General features: G+C 38.5%; 2 protein-coding genes across 2 annotated transcripts; one reads left to right on the top strand and one right to left on the bottom strand.

Annotated features, from left to right (window-relative positions):
* Positions 1–1,355: 1,355 nt before the first annotated feature.
* LOC147760500 (uncharacterized) lies at positions 1,356–3,090 on the bottom strand. The gene is made up of 2 exons (XM_087019279.1): positions 2,964–3,090; positions 1,356–2,276 (listed from the first exon to the last, which is right to left on the bottom strand). The coding sequence occupies exons 1-2, from the start codon at positions 3,048–3,050 to the stop codon at positions 1,752–1,754; spliced, it is 612 nt and encodes a 203-aa protein (XP_086875405.1). The 5' UTR covers positions 3,051–3,090; the 3' UTR covers positions 1,356–1,751.
* Positions 3,091–7,376: 4,286 nt separating this feature from the next.
* LOC106167841 (uncharacterized) lies at positions 7,377–15,380 on the top strand. Its single transcript, XM_087018801.1, has 4 exons — positions 7,377–7,870; positions 8,740–9,914; positions 13,303–13,648; positions 14,125–15,380. The coding sequence occupies exons 1-4, from the start codon at positions 7,597–7,599 to the stop codon at positions 14,814–14,816; spliced, it is 2,487 nt and encodes an 828-aa protein (XP_086874927.1). The 5' UTR covers positions 7,377–7,596; the 3' UTR covers positions 14,817–15,380.
* Positions 15,381–15,843: the final 463 nt, after the last annotated feature.

The raw sequence follows: 15,843 nt of genomic DNA, 5'->3' as shown, positions 1-15,843 counted from the left end.
AACGTAATTCTTTAAGCTATAAACTTATGTTGGACCAGAGTCTTTTTTATGTTAAGCCACCATCAAGCCAATATTTGGTGACTTTTTTTTTTTTTTTACCAGTGAGCTGTATGCACTTCTGGTTTTCGTCGAGCGTTCTGCTTCAAATTATACGCAACTGCTTTGATTGAAATTTACAAGACTTATTCTTTACATGATATAGAACCTACGTTCATAATTTGTGAGCTTTAGCTGTCATACATTTTCTACAGTGCCCATTCAAATTTAAAAAAGAGCTTTTTTCCGTTGTATATATGTGAGTATGGTGAAACCGAAGTCATTTGACAAACCAACTTAGTCTAAACGCCACGAGTTCAGAAATGAAAAATGAAGTAACCCCCCACCCCCTGAAAAAAATGTTTGTTCTTCTTACCTTTTTCTTTACATGTATATAAGTAACTTTATCCCCTGTTTAGTGTCTGTATATTTGCATTTTTGCAGTGTAGTTTTTTTCGGACATACATGTTTTGTACAAAAACGGGAGGTTTCTTTTTTATTAAATTTATTGACACTGTATTGTATTGACTGTTGATTTGGTTATATATATATATATATATATATATATATATATATATATATATATATATATATCTTTAATATAATTGAACTTTAACAAAGAAATGAAGCCATAAATAAAGTGATTCAGGGCATTTGAAACTGAAAAGATCCTGTAGAACTTAATGTATAGGGTTAATATAAGGTACATTTATCAATAAATTTTATGTAATTAATTAAATATTCGATTAATATAATTTTTAGACTTGATTTAAAGTAGAAATTAAATTTGGCCATGAAGTTGGCCATGAAATCACCACTATGATATTATAAAGAATAGATTTTGTGTTGCAGACAGACAGAAAGTGTTGTTTTTGCTTATACTTTCGTAAAGTTAATCACTTACTTTGGAACCCAAAAAAGTTAATTTTGGGCCTACGCAGGGCCAATAAGCTGATTGGCATAATTACATTGGGCCAACATCGTACCAACATCATTAGCCCGATGCTGGGCCATCGTTGGCCCACTATCGGGCCAACGTCAGCTGGTCGGCAAAACGTCGTTGGCCGATGTTGGGCCAAAAGATGGCCGATGCGCACGGACGTCGGCCCGATGCCGAGACCGTCGCTGGCCCGACGTCGGCCCAGTGTAGGGCCAATGTCTTCTTGCTATCTGGGTTAAAAGCTTTCGAATTTATTAAATTGAATTTCATTCAAATCCTTTCATGTTATTTTTGATAGTCATTAAACATTTGATATGAATTCACTGTGTCTTCTTCCCCGACATATTGATATTGATTAAGCCATAGTCACAGAGACGGCAGGAGCCAGAATAGGTAACACGTGCAGGCGGGCTTCCCGTAGACTGATAACAATGTATTATTATTAAAAGCACCAGACAGCATCATGTTATACAACTGACAAGCGGGTATTGCAACATCTTGATGCTGGTTTATTCTTGTTAATATACACATTTGAACACTTTTCAGGGACATATTATTGAAATAAGAATCATGATGTCTGTTTAAAATTCTATGCATAATACACTATTGGTCAAAACGGTTGTCCCACTCACTCTTAATTTTTAACGCTAGGTACATGTATATATGAGAATGCACAGTAACAATACCTAAGTCATAGTAAAAGATTGGAGCCTTCAACCCGAAAGTCATGCATGCACTAGTGGCACATATCGTTATTTATTGGTTTCCCTACATTTTACGGGCCCAAAAATGGAGAATTCTTATTTTTGTTGAGTAAATAATCAACGCCTGCTTTGACAAACTCTTCCTTTTCAATGTAGTTATTATGGTTTTCATCAGTAAAACCAAACGATGAATTGATGCCCTGGTGAACGTTATATACTGCAAGGTAGTCCCTGTGTTCATCAATACTAAGCTTTCCATTGTCGTCATAATCTGCTGCATCAAATATATTTCTGGCCACAGTTTTTAACGATTTTGCCGCGAAAGCGGGCTTTAAAAGATCGATGCGCATGTGTATCGCAATGAAGTCATCCAGATCGAAAACACTTTCGAATTCGTCCTCTGGAACAGACCAAAAGGTTGACCAGGCTCTGGAGAGAGTATCGTTAAAATCATTGATTTTGTCTGCCCGAAAATATACTTTGGCTCTTTCAACTGGAACATCAACATACTCGTGGCGGTTCACAATTCCGTCATTGTCAGCATCCAATATGGCGAAAAAGCGTTCCATTTTAGCACGCCATTCAACCGGCAGGTCCTGAAAGTTATTGGCTAATATTGACAATTTGGAATGCAAATAACTAATACTTAAATGTAAAACAACGGGAACGATAGTGACATATCATAGCGTATTCATCCAGAGGCTGTTAAAGGAATACGTTTTATACCCCTTTTCAACACCGGCTACGAATTCCACGAGCCGCCAGATATTGATTTATCGCAGGGTTTTGTACTTTAATCGGGGTAATTCTTTTAAGTTCCTCACTGATTCTTATGTCAGTCAATTCTTGAAATTCTTGAGAGAACGTGAAATCGGGACAAAAGTTTTGAGCTGTTCAAAATTTTGTTGTAAAATATTTAATATTGATTCAATTATAAATAATTTTATCACGACAGCAATGACCCAATCTTAAACGCCTGCTCATCCCAGATGCAAAACAGACTCACATTATATTATATACCTTGATGTGTATATTCAATACTATACCCTAACTAGAATGCTTCATTATGCACTGACAGTGATGCATGTACATTCAAAACAAGAACAGCAGAATAAATATTATCGACCTCATTCTCCAAAATATGTAGGTGGTCATCATTCTTTGGTCTCGACATATTTTGAATGTATTGATCAGTTGGTTGGGTGCCTTATTGTGTCAACTCCAAATTCAGCTTCAGCTATATGTGTGAGCAAGGCATAAAGCAAACGGAACTTGAACCTTACCTTCAGGTGATTCTGAGCTCCAGAAGAGGGGTTACCAAGTACATTAGCAACCGCCAACAGCAACCAAAGCACACGTAGTAAAAACATTTTAGTTATATGCTGAGCAAGGTTGTCGCTTATAGATCAGGGTTCTATGTGTTCTGTGTCGCCTTGAATAAGAAAATGGTTTAAAAAGACTGCTACTAGAGGGTGCAAAGGTAAAATGCATCCAATCAGCTTTATGGACTTGTTGTAAGGGGCCAGATTAAAGAAATGCATAATAAATATAATTGATTGATTTCTTCATAGTTGAAAATGTACCCTTTCGGTTGTGCAATTAGTTTTTTTTCCTTCAAACTTTAATAATATACCAACTTTACAAGTGCCTATTTTTACGACAACGCCTGTTTTTCTTATTAATGCAGCGGTTCTCTTGCTTGTTTCCCTCGATCAGTACCAAGCATGAGTACTTTCGTTCTCCACCACTTGTGTATTTGTATAAATCTCATTCGATACCATGCATTTTGCCAATTAGCAATAAAATAGTAATTTAGGCAATAATTTAAGCACGTATCCACAACCCATGAATCTAAAATAAATTAAAATATATTTAGTACGTTGTCAAATTTGCACAGTTGTGACAGTTCATATTCTAACTGTAATCAACGTCATAATATTTATTGTTTGATGGCGAACTCAACAAATAAAAAAAAACATCACGTGACGTTGTTTTCAGTTTATTTGCATTTCAGCTGGAACTTAACTAAATGTCACTCCCACTTTAAAAAAAAATCTTTCGAATTTATTAAGTAAAATTTTATTTAAAGTCGTTCATGTAATTTTTGAAAGTCATTAAACATTTGATATGACCTTACTGTGCCTTTCCCCCGCCATATTGATAAAGATTAAGTCATAGTTACAGAGACAGCATTGAACAGACCAGGCAACACGTGCAGGCGGGCTTCCCATAGACTGATAACAATGTACTACGTTAATAATACCAGTCAGCATGTTATACAACTGACAAACGGGTATTGCAACAATGCTAAATGTGTGTAAGTTTAGTGACATTTGGTGGTGTCTTTTCAATTTAATTTCAATTTATTTACCTTTGTGGAAATGACAGTGAAACGATGCATCTTATATCATAGACATTCTTTGTCGAGTTCTGATTGAAGTCTTTCACTTTCATACATGTATATCATTACTTTTATTCTTTGCATTTCACAGACTGTTAATGCTTCATTAGCTCCCAATGCATTATAATCCACCATACTTCTGTTGAGAATGTTCTTCTCAAAGATACGGAAATTATTGTTAAGGAAATTCAATTATTGGGAATTTACTAGGATATTTCTTTGTTGGCCTCAGCTAACGGCATATTTTTTCCGGCGTTTTATACTTACATTTATTTGGGCTTTACCCATGATATTAAAGAGCACAACGGGATCAGAGGCGGTTCACAACAGGCGTGTTTTACTTTTAGCGAGACCCTAAGAGGAGAGAATTAATTGAAAAAAACACTTAAGTGTTTTATTACTGGTGCGATTGCAGCGATTGAAATTTTGAGTAAAACACATTTTTCAATTAGTTCTGCCGAGGAGATATCGTTATTCTACCGAACACGGTTAACAGGTGGTATGACGTGCTGTTATACCGGGAAAGGTACTGAGTCAAAACAAGTTGGATCGCATTCATTGATAGGCCTTCTCTGAACGTTCCTAGTTAGATGACTTCGGATGATTTTATTGTCCTTTTTTTTTTTTTGCACCGAGATAACTTTTGGTTTCAACTTTGACGTTGCAGAGCACGATGAAGTCCACAGATGTTCACACCTCGGCGGTTTTAGTATTGAGTAGTCTTTACTCTTTCTAATGTCGACTGCGGACTTGAACCGGGTACTGTATGAATATATGAACAGTCTTGAGTAGCAGGGGTCCAAGATAGGAAAGGAGAGGCATGAAAAGACCAAATGTGTGCCTGTTGAAAGGAGCAGAGGCCATGCGACTTTTGTAAAAAATAAAACAATTTCTCTCTGATAATCCCACCAAGAAGATAGCACATTTTGATGAAATGCAGAACATACGGAGATAGCTAGAGCTCAATTTAAGTTCAAGATCTGTGGCACCAGCATAAGGACTTTTAACTGAAGAGAAAGGAAATATAATTGTCGACGCAGATGTAAACAATCTAAAGTATACCGTATTTTTATGCAAAAGATAACTTGCTAAGTCCCACGAGAGCCCTCATTTGTTCTCGTGACATCCCGATTCTGGGGCCAGCTCGTTGTCGTGATGGACTGACGTGCCTCATCCGGGAATCGAGCCCGTGACTTTGAGTTACCAAGTTTGATGACGATGTATGCTTCATTTGCATCCATGCACGCTACCGACTGCTCCGTGACAGACCCGCCCAACCTCCGTATGTGCGAGTTTCCTCTTATAGTAATCAATCGCAATTTTTTTTTAAATTTAGTTCTGGCCAAAAAAGGACGATGGATCTGCTGTGACTCGAACCAGCGTGCGAGTGTCTGCCTGCATGCGAGACAGCAGAGTTACCACGGAGCCACGACAACTTCGTTGATACAAGGTGATCAGATGGAAACTTTCAACCTTGTCACGAAGAGCGCCGAATTGGATGTACATGTGTAGATCTGCTATCCCAATCGATAATACGGGTGCTGCAATTCATCCCAAGCAACCATGAACGGTTATATTCATCAGGTACAGGAAGTCGTGTTTGACAACCCGACACGGAGCTCGGAGTTTGTTTTATACTTACATTTATGTGGGCTTTAACCATGATATTAAAGAGCCCAACGGGATCAGAGGCGGTTCACAACAGGCGTGTTTTACTTTTAGCGAGACCCTTAGAGGAGAGAATAAATTAATAAATTAATAAATAAATAAATAACATTCGAGTGTTTAATTACTGGTGCGATTGCAGCGATGGAAATGTTGAGTAGAACATATTTGGCAAATAATTCCGCCGAGCAGATGTCGTTATTGTACCGAACACAGTTAACAGGTGGTATGACGTGCTGTTATACCGGAAAAGCTACTGAATCAAAACAAGTTGGATCGCATTCATTGATAGGCCTGCTCTGAACGTTCCTAGTTAGTTGACTTTCGATGCTTTTATTTTCATTTTGTTTTGCTGTGATATAAAGTTTGATTTCACCTTTGGGAGCGTTCACATCGAGAAGAGCCGAGGTCTAGTAAGGCCGCGACCCAAATATGGCGGACCTACATAAAAGAAAAACTGCTTAATCCATTAATGGTCTCTCCGCCTTTCACACGCCTCCTGGTGCGCCGTCCCTGCAGGGGCACACTAATTAAATCTCATATCAATTCAACCGTTCGACGGACGATGCGTGGGGAGCCGTGTGAGAGGCGGAGAGACCATTACAGGATTAAGCGGTTTCCCTTTCATGTAGGTCCGCCATATTTAAGTCGCGGCCTTATTAGACCTCGGTTCTTCTCGATGTGAATGCTCCTTTCCTTTCATGAAGGTCCCCCATATTTAGGTCTCGGCCTTGCTAGACCTCGGCTCTTCGCGATGTGAATGCTCTCTAGGGCTTACTTGATAGCCTGTCAATCATTCTGACAATGCTAGCGGTAACCCCTTAAAGTTACCAACTGGAGGTAAGACTGATACAAAAGATTTTCTAACATCCAACTACAGGCAAAGTTAATTTCAATTGGCAATAAAGGACCCATCTTTGCGATCGTCAGTACGATAACAGTTAAAGTTGCCAACAATTTAATTTGCTATTTTGGACAATTAACCTCTCTGAAAGGGTTTTTGCTCGTTTTCTTCGCTTTCAAGATTGACGAGATAGCGTTATCGGTTCGAGCTATAACTGTCTACCTGTACACCTGAGGGAGACCAAATTCACCACGCTTATTAAGAAAAGTATATGTATGCACTACAAGTGGCTTTTGAAAATTGTGATTGGTCTTTTCTATTTATTGACTTTGAAAGTGAAAATTCCTTAATATTTTGATGTAATTTCACGTTTTTATAGATAAAATCAACTATACGTCTTTAAAGAAAAATCCCTGAATCCCTTTTGTAGTACTTTGTTCAAGCGTTATAATACCACTGAAAGCATGTTTATAGCTGTCCAGGTGCACGAGAAAACCAGGCAACTGAAAATGATGTTTTTGTCCCAAAAATCCCTATATTACATTGTACGTTACACGATGAAGTTGACGCGCTGTTTCAAGCATAATTAGATGTTTTAAAGACACATTAAACGAATGTAACAAAAATTAAAAAAGCTAAGACCTTTATTTTAAGATAAAATCTCCAACCTATATTCCAACCTTAAGTGACCTACTAGATTAAATCACATTCCGATACAACTTAAGAAGTATACAAAAGTCGGGTATTCGTCAAAAGAAAGGGCTCAATATCATGTTAGCTGGAACTCAACGCGTGCATTCAGTCTAAGCGTTTATCACATTTGAGATCACATCTTGAAAAGAAAACCCGCTGGTGACTTAAGAAGAAAACGAAATAGGGAGGGCCCCAAGTTTCAAACGGAAAAAATAGAGCATCAACCTAGTTTATTTAAAATTTTGACGGAGCTGAGCGCAATTCTAACACCAGTGAAAAAAATTATCCAACCACCAAGCGACAAACCGTGGACATGACCGCCGTTCATGTGTATGAACCAGCTTACGAGGTCTCTTCAAGTACGACCACGAGACCACAGTCTGACACGTGTTACGATGTGCACGCTGGTGGGAATATCAACTATGAGGCTCTGCAACCAACGAATGAAGAGGCAGGAAAGAGAATTAAATATCGCCAACTGGCTCTCTACGGTTTACTGTCTCTTTCTGTTTTACTCAATGTAATCTTCCTAGTGGCATTCATTGTGGCTACCTCTGAGAATTGCGTATGTAACTGTAGGAATGAAGGTGAGTCTGCTCAAATAAATCCCCCCCCAGTCCTCAATTACAGTCCAATACAATACAAGCATACTATGAACTATACAGCATGGTTACTGCATACTCAAAGGCCGATAAGTCTACTAGTAATTTACAAAACTATACTGCTCATTCCCAATGAAACTTTCCTTACCTCCGACAAGGAGGTTACGTTTTTGGTTCCGTTAGTTTGTCTGTCTGTCTGTCTGTCTGCCTGTTAGCAACATTACATAAAAAGCTATGGACCGATTTCAATGAATTTTTCAGGAAATGTCAGATGTTGGCCAAGGAACAGATGTTTAGTTTTTGGTGGTGATCAGGATCAATAATCAATCAATAATCAATAATAAAAAACTAAATCATTATAGAATGATAATTTAGGGGTGAAACGGCATTGGGTGGAGACTTTCCTGCCTTGGCGAAGGTCTGCGCTCTCGGAGTGCTTTTCTAGTTTTATGAATAATAGATTGATCCAACTCCACAGGGACTCTCGCTGAATGCAAACAGATTAACATGCCTCCACTGCCGTTGAGTAGAATTTAGGAAAGCTGTTGATTACGCAAAAACGTTGGAAAGAAGAGTAGAAATGTTAATATGTTTATCTGATTACGTTCAGCGAGATTCCCTGCTGAGTTGGATTAATCTACTTTGAATGCCTCTGGTATATTTATAGGTCTCATATTGAGCAGTTACCATGCTTTTTAGTTTATGGAATGCTAGTGCTTCACTGTTATTTACGAGTTTTACACTTATAAGCAACTTAACTGATCAATAGTTTTTGCTCGCACTGAAATCAAAGCAGTTTCATAAATTCACAAAATGACAATACATGGTTTCGCTTAACTGTTGACCTGTTTTAGGAGAAAATGAAACCTTCAATGGGACACGCAGTGAAATGACCCAATACAGCGGAATTTCAACCACTGAAACGTCTGTTCCTATAACTAATATCAACGCGAAATCGGAAAATACATCAGAAGTGAGTACACTACAGATGACTATGACGTCAGACCTGACTACCACATCAGAGCCAACTACTTCGTCAGATGTGGCAACTTCGTCGCAAACAACTACCTCGTCAGAACTAACTACTATGTCAGAATTGACACCTTCGTCAGAAATGACAACCACGTCAGAACCAACTACTTCTTCAGAATTGGCAACCTCAGTAGAACTGACTACATCTACAGAGCCCAGCACGGCTTCAGAACCAACTACAACGGCAGAACCGGCTACATCTTCTGAACTGACTACGACGTCAAAAACAACTACTATGTCAGTAATAACAACCACGTCAGAACTGACTACTTCGGCAGAAATGACTACCACGTCAGAACTGACAACTTCGTCAGAAATGACTACCACATCAGAAATGACTACCACGTCAGAACTGACTACTTCATCAGAAATGACAACCACGTCGGAACTGACTACTTCGTCAGAAATGACAACCACGTCAGAACTGACTACTTCGTCAGAAATGACAACCACGTCAGAAATGACTACTTCATCAGAAATGACTACTTCATCAGAAATGGCTACCACGTCAGAACTGACTACTTCGTCAGAAATGACAACCACGTCAGAACTGACTACTTCGTCAGAAATGACAACCACGTCAGAAATGACTACTTCATTAGAAATGACAACCACGTCAGAACTGACGACTACTTCAGAAATGACTACCACGTCAGAACTGACGACTTCTTCTGAAATGACTACCACCTCAGAACTGACGACTTCTTCTGAAATGACTACCACATCAGAACTAACTACTTCATCAGAAATGACTGCCACGTCAGAACAAATTACATCGACAGAGTTGCTAACCTCAACAGAACTGACTTCATCTTCAGAACCGACTACCGCGTCAGAAACAACTACTATGTCAGAACTGATTAGCACGTCAATACCAACTACGACGTCAGAGACAACAATGACATCAGAAACGGCTATTACGTCAGAGTCAGTTACCTCATACGAACAGACCTCGACAACAGCAGGCCCCTCTCCTTGGGGACGAAGAAAGAAAAGAAAATAAAAACGAAATGAACACCTTGCTACAGCTTGCTAAATTCGAATAGATGTTAGATTACAATTACCAACATTCTATCGAAGAACTTTATTATTTAGTTGGCATTTTTGTAGTATGCGTAGTATGGAGATAAAATACATTTAGGTTATGGGTATTCTAGTTGTTGCATCGTTATGTAACTAAACCATGGATATTGTAGAAAGAATCAACTGTTATATCTGATATCTAGCTTGAAGCGAACTTTACCCTAGATAAAAGTTTACGCTTTCTGCAAACCGTTGTCGCAAATTTGCTGCCAATTTTCAAGAAGGAGTTTTACCATGTATATACAAAACTGTAAAATTTGAAAGGGCATAAAGATTTTGCGAAAACTTTAGATGCTCATGCAAATTTGCAACAAAAAATTTATATAACAACCTGCACTTTTAAGTTTGCAGCAAGTTCGCTCCAAACTTTTCATTAGGAGAATCGCATATTATATTTAGTTTTATATCTATTTTATATCTAATGTATATCTTCTCTGAAAGGAATGCTACTACTATGTGTGTGTGTGGGTGGTTGGGAGAGTTTTTTTTTTTTTTTTTGGGGGGGGGGGGAGTGTCAACCCAACCTGTTGAATTCGAGCAGTGTTAAAAGCTCTCCGACTATATACAACACAATTAAATATTTTTGTAGAATCTACTTTGTCAAACATCCGTTTAATGCTTTGTCTTGTGTGCAGTAAATCAAAACGCACGTGAGATCTTCATGGTAATCACGCTAGGCTTTTCATACTGAATAGCAACGAGAAAAAAAAAGAATCAACAAAAATAAAAGCCTTAGAGCCTGTGTCACGTATTGAAGCTCACAGTGAATAGTGGTGAAGCGGACAAAGGGGGCTCAGCATTCAAAGACATTGCGTGTATTTACTTACCTACTTTCAATAAACCTAAAGGTGCTCGGTGCTTTTTATAGAACACTGTGGGTAGTCGGCTTAAGAAATAGACTATACCCAACAAACACAAAACGTTCTTACCACGTGGAGAAATGTGGTATATATGTGACGTGGGGAATCAACGTTTTATCAACGTTATCGCCAAATGTTAAACATCTTTTCTATTCTCAGCAAAAACACCACCTTCATACCACGTTGCAGAATGTGGCTGCAACGTTACTTTGAATGTGATTTTCACGAATTAAGTGAAAGTGATTTTCACGTGGAAACCACGTTACGTTCATTAGTACTAGTTTGGGATGTGGCATACACGTTGTATCCCCACATTAAGTATAACGTGACTGCACCGTTGCTTTAGGTGTGATTCTCACGATTTATGTGAATGCGATTTCCACATGTGAACCACGTTATGTGAAGGTAGAAAAATGTAACTCTGAACGTGATTTCTACTTAAATCTGTTACAGCTAGGTTTGAAAGTGGAATATACACGTTACAGTCCCACGTTACAGATAACGTAGAAGCAACGTTAATTTGAATGTGATTTCTGCATAAATCTGTATGGAGTTTGAACGTGGAATACAAGTTGCAGACACGTTACATACAACATGGCAGCAACGTTACTTTGAACGGGATTCCAACGTAAATGTGTAACGTAGCAGCAACATTACTTTGAACATTATTCCTTTTTAAATCTGTGAGAGTTTTCAATGTGGAATGTACGTTGCAGCAATACGTCACATATAACATGGCATCAACGTTAATTTTAACGTGATTCTCACGTAAATCTGTGACGTTCCAGCAACGTTATTTTAAACGTGGTTTCTACTTAGATGTGTAAGGTTTTCAATGTGGAATACGTTACTTTGAACCTGTAATTCTCACGTAAATTTGTAACATGGCAGCAGCGTTACTTTGAATATGATCCCCACGTAAATCTGTAAGAGGGTTGAACGTGAAAATAACGTTGTAGCACCACGTTAAGTATAACTATGAATGTGAATCTCACGAATTATGTGAATGTGATTTCCACAGGGGGTACCACGTTATTTTAATGTGATTCAATGTTCATCAGTAATAAGTAGGCATGCGGTATACACGTTGTGCACAGCCCCACGTTAAATATAACGTGTGTTTTCCACGAATAATGTAAATGTATAATATCCACTTTTACAAAAGAAATCCAGGCGGCCATTATGATTACATGTATCACGCGTTTTAAACGCACGTCACGTCCATAAAACACTATATTTCTCAAAAAAAAAACAAAAAAAAAAAAAAAAAAAAAAAAAAAAAAAAAAAAAAAGATCATGGCGTGATCAAATGTGTCACCGAAACGTGCCTTTCGCTGACGCAGTTATGGTCTCCATTTTTTGAAGTTTGAAAGTTTTAGATGCTACCAAAATGTACACTGAATGTTAGAAACAAATGCACTTAATTTATTTAAATTCGTTCTGTATTTACTCTCATATCTCCTAATATTTTTTAAAGAACAAAAAGTTTTGGTGCGTGCCTACCCTTTGGACTCATATTACTGCAATATTAGCGTGCTCCGCATCTTGTATTCAAGACTGTTATATTCGTGGATGATGGTGTGTGTGGGGGGGGGGGGGGTGGGCGTAAGTCTGTCGAACCTTCCTATAATGGTGTGATTCACGTCTTACCTCGTTCGTGGACGCTCCATGTTGAGACGTTTTATCATGGCCCATATAAGGGCCCTAGAGAATAACTTCCGATAAGGTCGAGTTGGCTGACCAAAGTAAACTGTTAGCTGACAATATTAAGAGCGGCGTAAGTACAGTATATCCGATACTATTCAAATGGCGGATTCATGGGGCACAACAAGCCCCATATCACTCCCCTTCTCCCCTCGGGGGGGTTTATCTTTCCTACCCTCTACCAGGGCGAGTAATAGATTTTTTACAGATATTCACAGATATGTCTCTAGCTACATAGATGGTCATTTAGGGCTCAACTGAGTTGAGCTTAGTTGAGTTTACTCGCCCTGGTAGAGGGTATATCTTTCCTATCCCACAGAGGAAACTGCTGTGAATTTGCCATCCTGTCCTATTATGTTATTGTTAATTTCCTTAACACATTACCAAAACCCTTTATATGCCAGTGTTCCGGTTACTTTCGATGTGTTCTTTGAGGCAGAGGGATGTGTTAGTTGAGGACAAATCAGTTGTGTTGAAAGGGGGCGTTAAGTGAGGCACGAGATTAAATTACATTCCTATAAAATTTCAGAATTTACATAAACGTCAGGTATTCGACGAAAGAAAAGGCACCATATCATATGTAAGGTAGAACTCAACGCGTGCATTCAGTCGGCGCGTTCATCACAATTAAGAGCACATCTTGAAAAGAAAACCCGCTACCGACTTAAGGAGAAAATGAAAATAGGAAAGGCATCCAGTTTCAAACGGAAAAAACGAGCCCCACCCTAGTTTATTTAGAATTTTGACGGAGCTGTGTGCAGTTCTAACACCACTGAGAAAAAGTATCCAACCACCAAGCGACAAACCGTAGACATGACCGATATTCATGTGTATGAGCCAGCTCACGAGGTCTCTTCAAGTAAGATCACGAGGCCACAGTCTGACACGTATGACGATGTGCACGCTGGTGGGACTATCAACTATGAGGCACTGCAGCCAACGAATGAAGAGGTTGGAAAGAGAATTAAATACCGACAACTGGCTCTCTACAGTTTTCTGTCTCTTTCTGTTTTACTCAATGTTATCTTGGTAGTGACATTCATTGTGGCTACTTCTGAATGCGCATGTCACTGTAGGAATCAAGGTGAGTTTGCTCAGATAAATCCCCCACTAATAGTCGTAGGGCTCATTCCCAATGGATGAACTATATATTGATCCAACTCTGCGGGGACTCTCGCTGAATGCAAACAGATAAACAGATTAACATGCCTCCACCTGCTATTGGAGAAAATCCAGGAAAGCTGTTGATTACGAAAAAAAGAGAAGTGTTAATATATTGATCTGATATGATTCAACGAGATTCCCTGCGGAGTTGGATCAATCTACGTAGAACGATACCTTCATTGGGATTGAGCCCTTTTAGCTTTGAACATACCTCTAGTAGCCTCTCATGGAGCAGTTACTATGCTGTATAGTGTGTTTGTGCTTTACTGTTATTTACTATTTGTATTCTAATAAGCATCTTAACTGATCAATAGTTTTTGCTCGCACTGAAATCACAGGAGCTTTATAGATTCACAAACAAAAAAAAAGTTTTGCTAAACTGTTGATCTGTTTTAGGAGAAAATGATACCTTCAATGGGACACGCAGTGAAATGACCCAATTTAGCTTGATTTCAATTGAAACGCCTGTTCCTACACTCGATATCATGGCGAAATCAGAATTAATTACATCAGAAGTGACTACATTTAAAATGACTACGAGGTCAGAGTTGACTACGATGTCAGAACCAAGTGGTACTACTTCAGAAATTAAAACAGCCTTAGAACCGACTATAGCGTCAGAACCAACTAATACGTCAGAACTGGCACCTTCGTTAGAAATGACTCCATCTTCAGAACCAACTATGACGTTACAACCAATTACGATGACAGATTTGACCGCTTTGTCGGCAATGACTTCCACGACAGAACAAATTACGTCGACAATATTGGCAACTTCGACAGAACCGACTTCATCTTTAGAAGCCACTACAAATTCAGAAGGAAGTACTTCGTCAGAACTGACTACTTCAGAACTGACTACTTCTTCAGAAATGACTGCCACGTCAGACATGACGACTTCTTCAGAAATGACGACTACGTCAGAACAAATTACATCGACAGAATTGCTAACTTCAACAGAACTGACTTCATTTTCAGAACCAACTACGACGCCAGAACCTGCTACTACGTCAGAGTCAAGCGCCTCATACGAACAGACCCCGACACTACCCGTCTCTCCTTGGGGACGAAGAAAGAAAAGAAAATAAAAACAAATTGAACAGTTTCCTACCTGTTTAGCCAACAATTAGAAACAAATTCGAATAGATGTTAGATTACAATTGCAAACATTCTATGGAAGAAATTTATCATTTAAGTGGAATTTATGTAGTATGTGTAGTATGGAGATAAAATACATTCAGATAATGGGCATTCAATTTGTTGCATCGTCCTGTTTCGTAACCATGGTTGTTGAAGAAAGAATAATCTAGCTTGAAGCAAAATTTACCCCAATCAAAATTTTAGGCTTTTTGCAAACCGTTGTCGCAAATTTGTTGCAAATGTTTAAGAAGGAGTTTTACCATGTATATGAAAAACTGTTTTTATTTTGAAAGGGCATGAATACTGCACGAAAACTTGCTGCAAATTATAAATGCTCTTGCAAAATTGCAGCAACAATTTTTCTTACAACAACCTGCAAACTGTTTAGTTTCCAGCAGTTTCCAGCAAGTTCGCTGCAAACATTTCATTATGAGTATCGCATATTATATTTAGTGTTATAAACTGTAAATCTTTCTGAAAGAAATTCTACTACTATGTGAGGGGGGAAGTTTTTTTTTGTGGGGGGGGGGGGTCAACCCCACCTGGCGAAGACTGACAGTGTTAAAAACTCTCCGACTATATACAACACAATAAAATATTTTTGTCAGAATCTACTTTATCAAATATCCGTTTAATGCTTTGTCTTATGTGCAGTAAATCAAAATCCACGTGAGATCTTGCGTGACAAAATATGCGGCACCAACAGTAATCCAAGGGCTATTGGCTTTTCATACTGAAAAGCAGCGAAAAAGGAAAATAGAATCAACAAAAATAAATCTCAAAGCGTGTTTCACGCCTCGAAGCTCACTGTGAATAGCGGTGAAGCGGACAAAGGGGGCTGAGCATTCAAAGACATTGCGTGTATTTACTTACCACCTTTCAATAAACGTAAAGGTACTCGGTGCTTTTTACACAACACTGTGGGTAGTCGGCTTAAGAAATAGACTATAACAAGCACAAAACGTTCTTACACAA

Source organism: Lingula anatina, chromosome 8 (genome assembly GCF_051362555.1).
Source record: "Lingula anatina isolate TDL-2025a chromosome 8, LinAna3.0, whole genome shotgun sequence".
Classification (NCBI taxonomy): Eukaryota; Metazoa; Brachiopoda; class Lingulata; order Lingulida; family Lingulidae; genus Lingula; species Lingula anatina.
The sequence above is the reverse complement of the archived record's forward strand: the minus strand, read 5'-3'. Positions and strand labels throughout refer to the sequence as shown.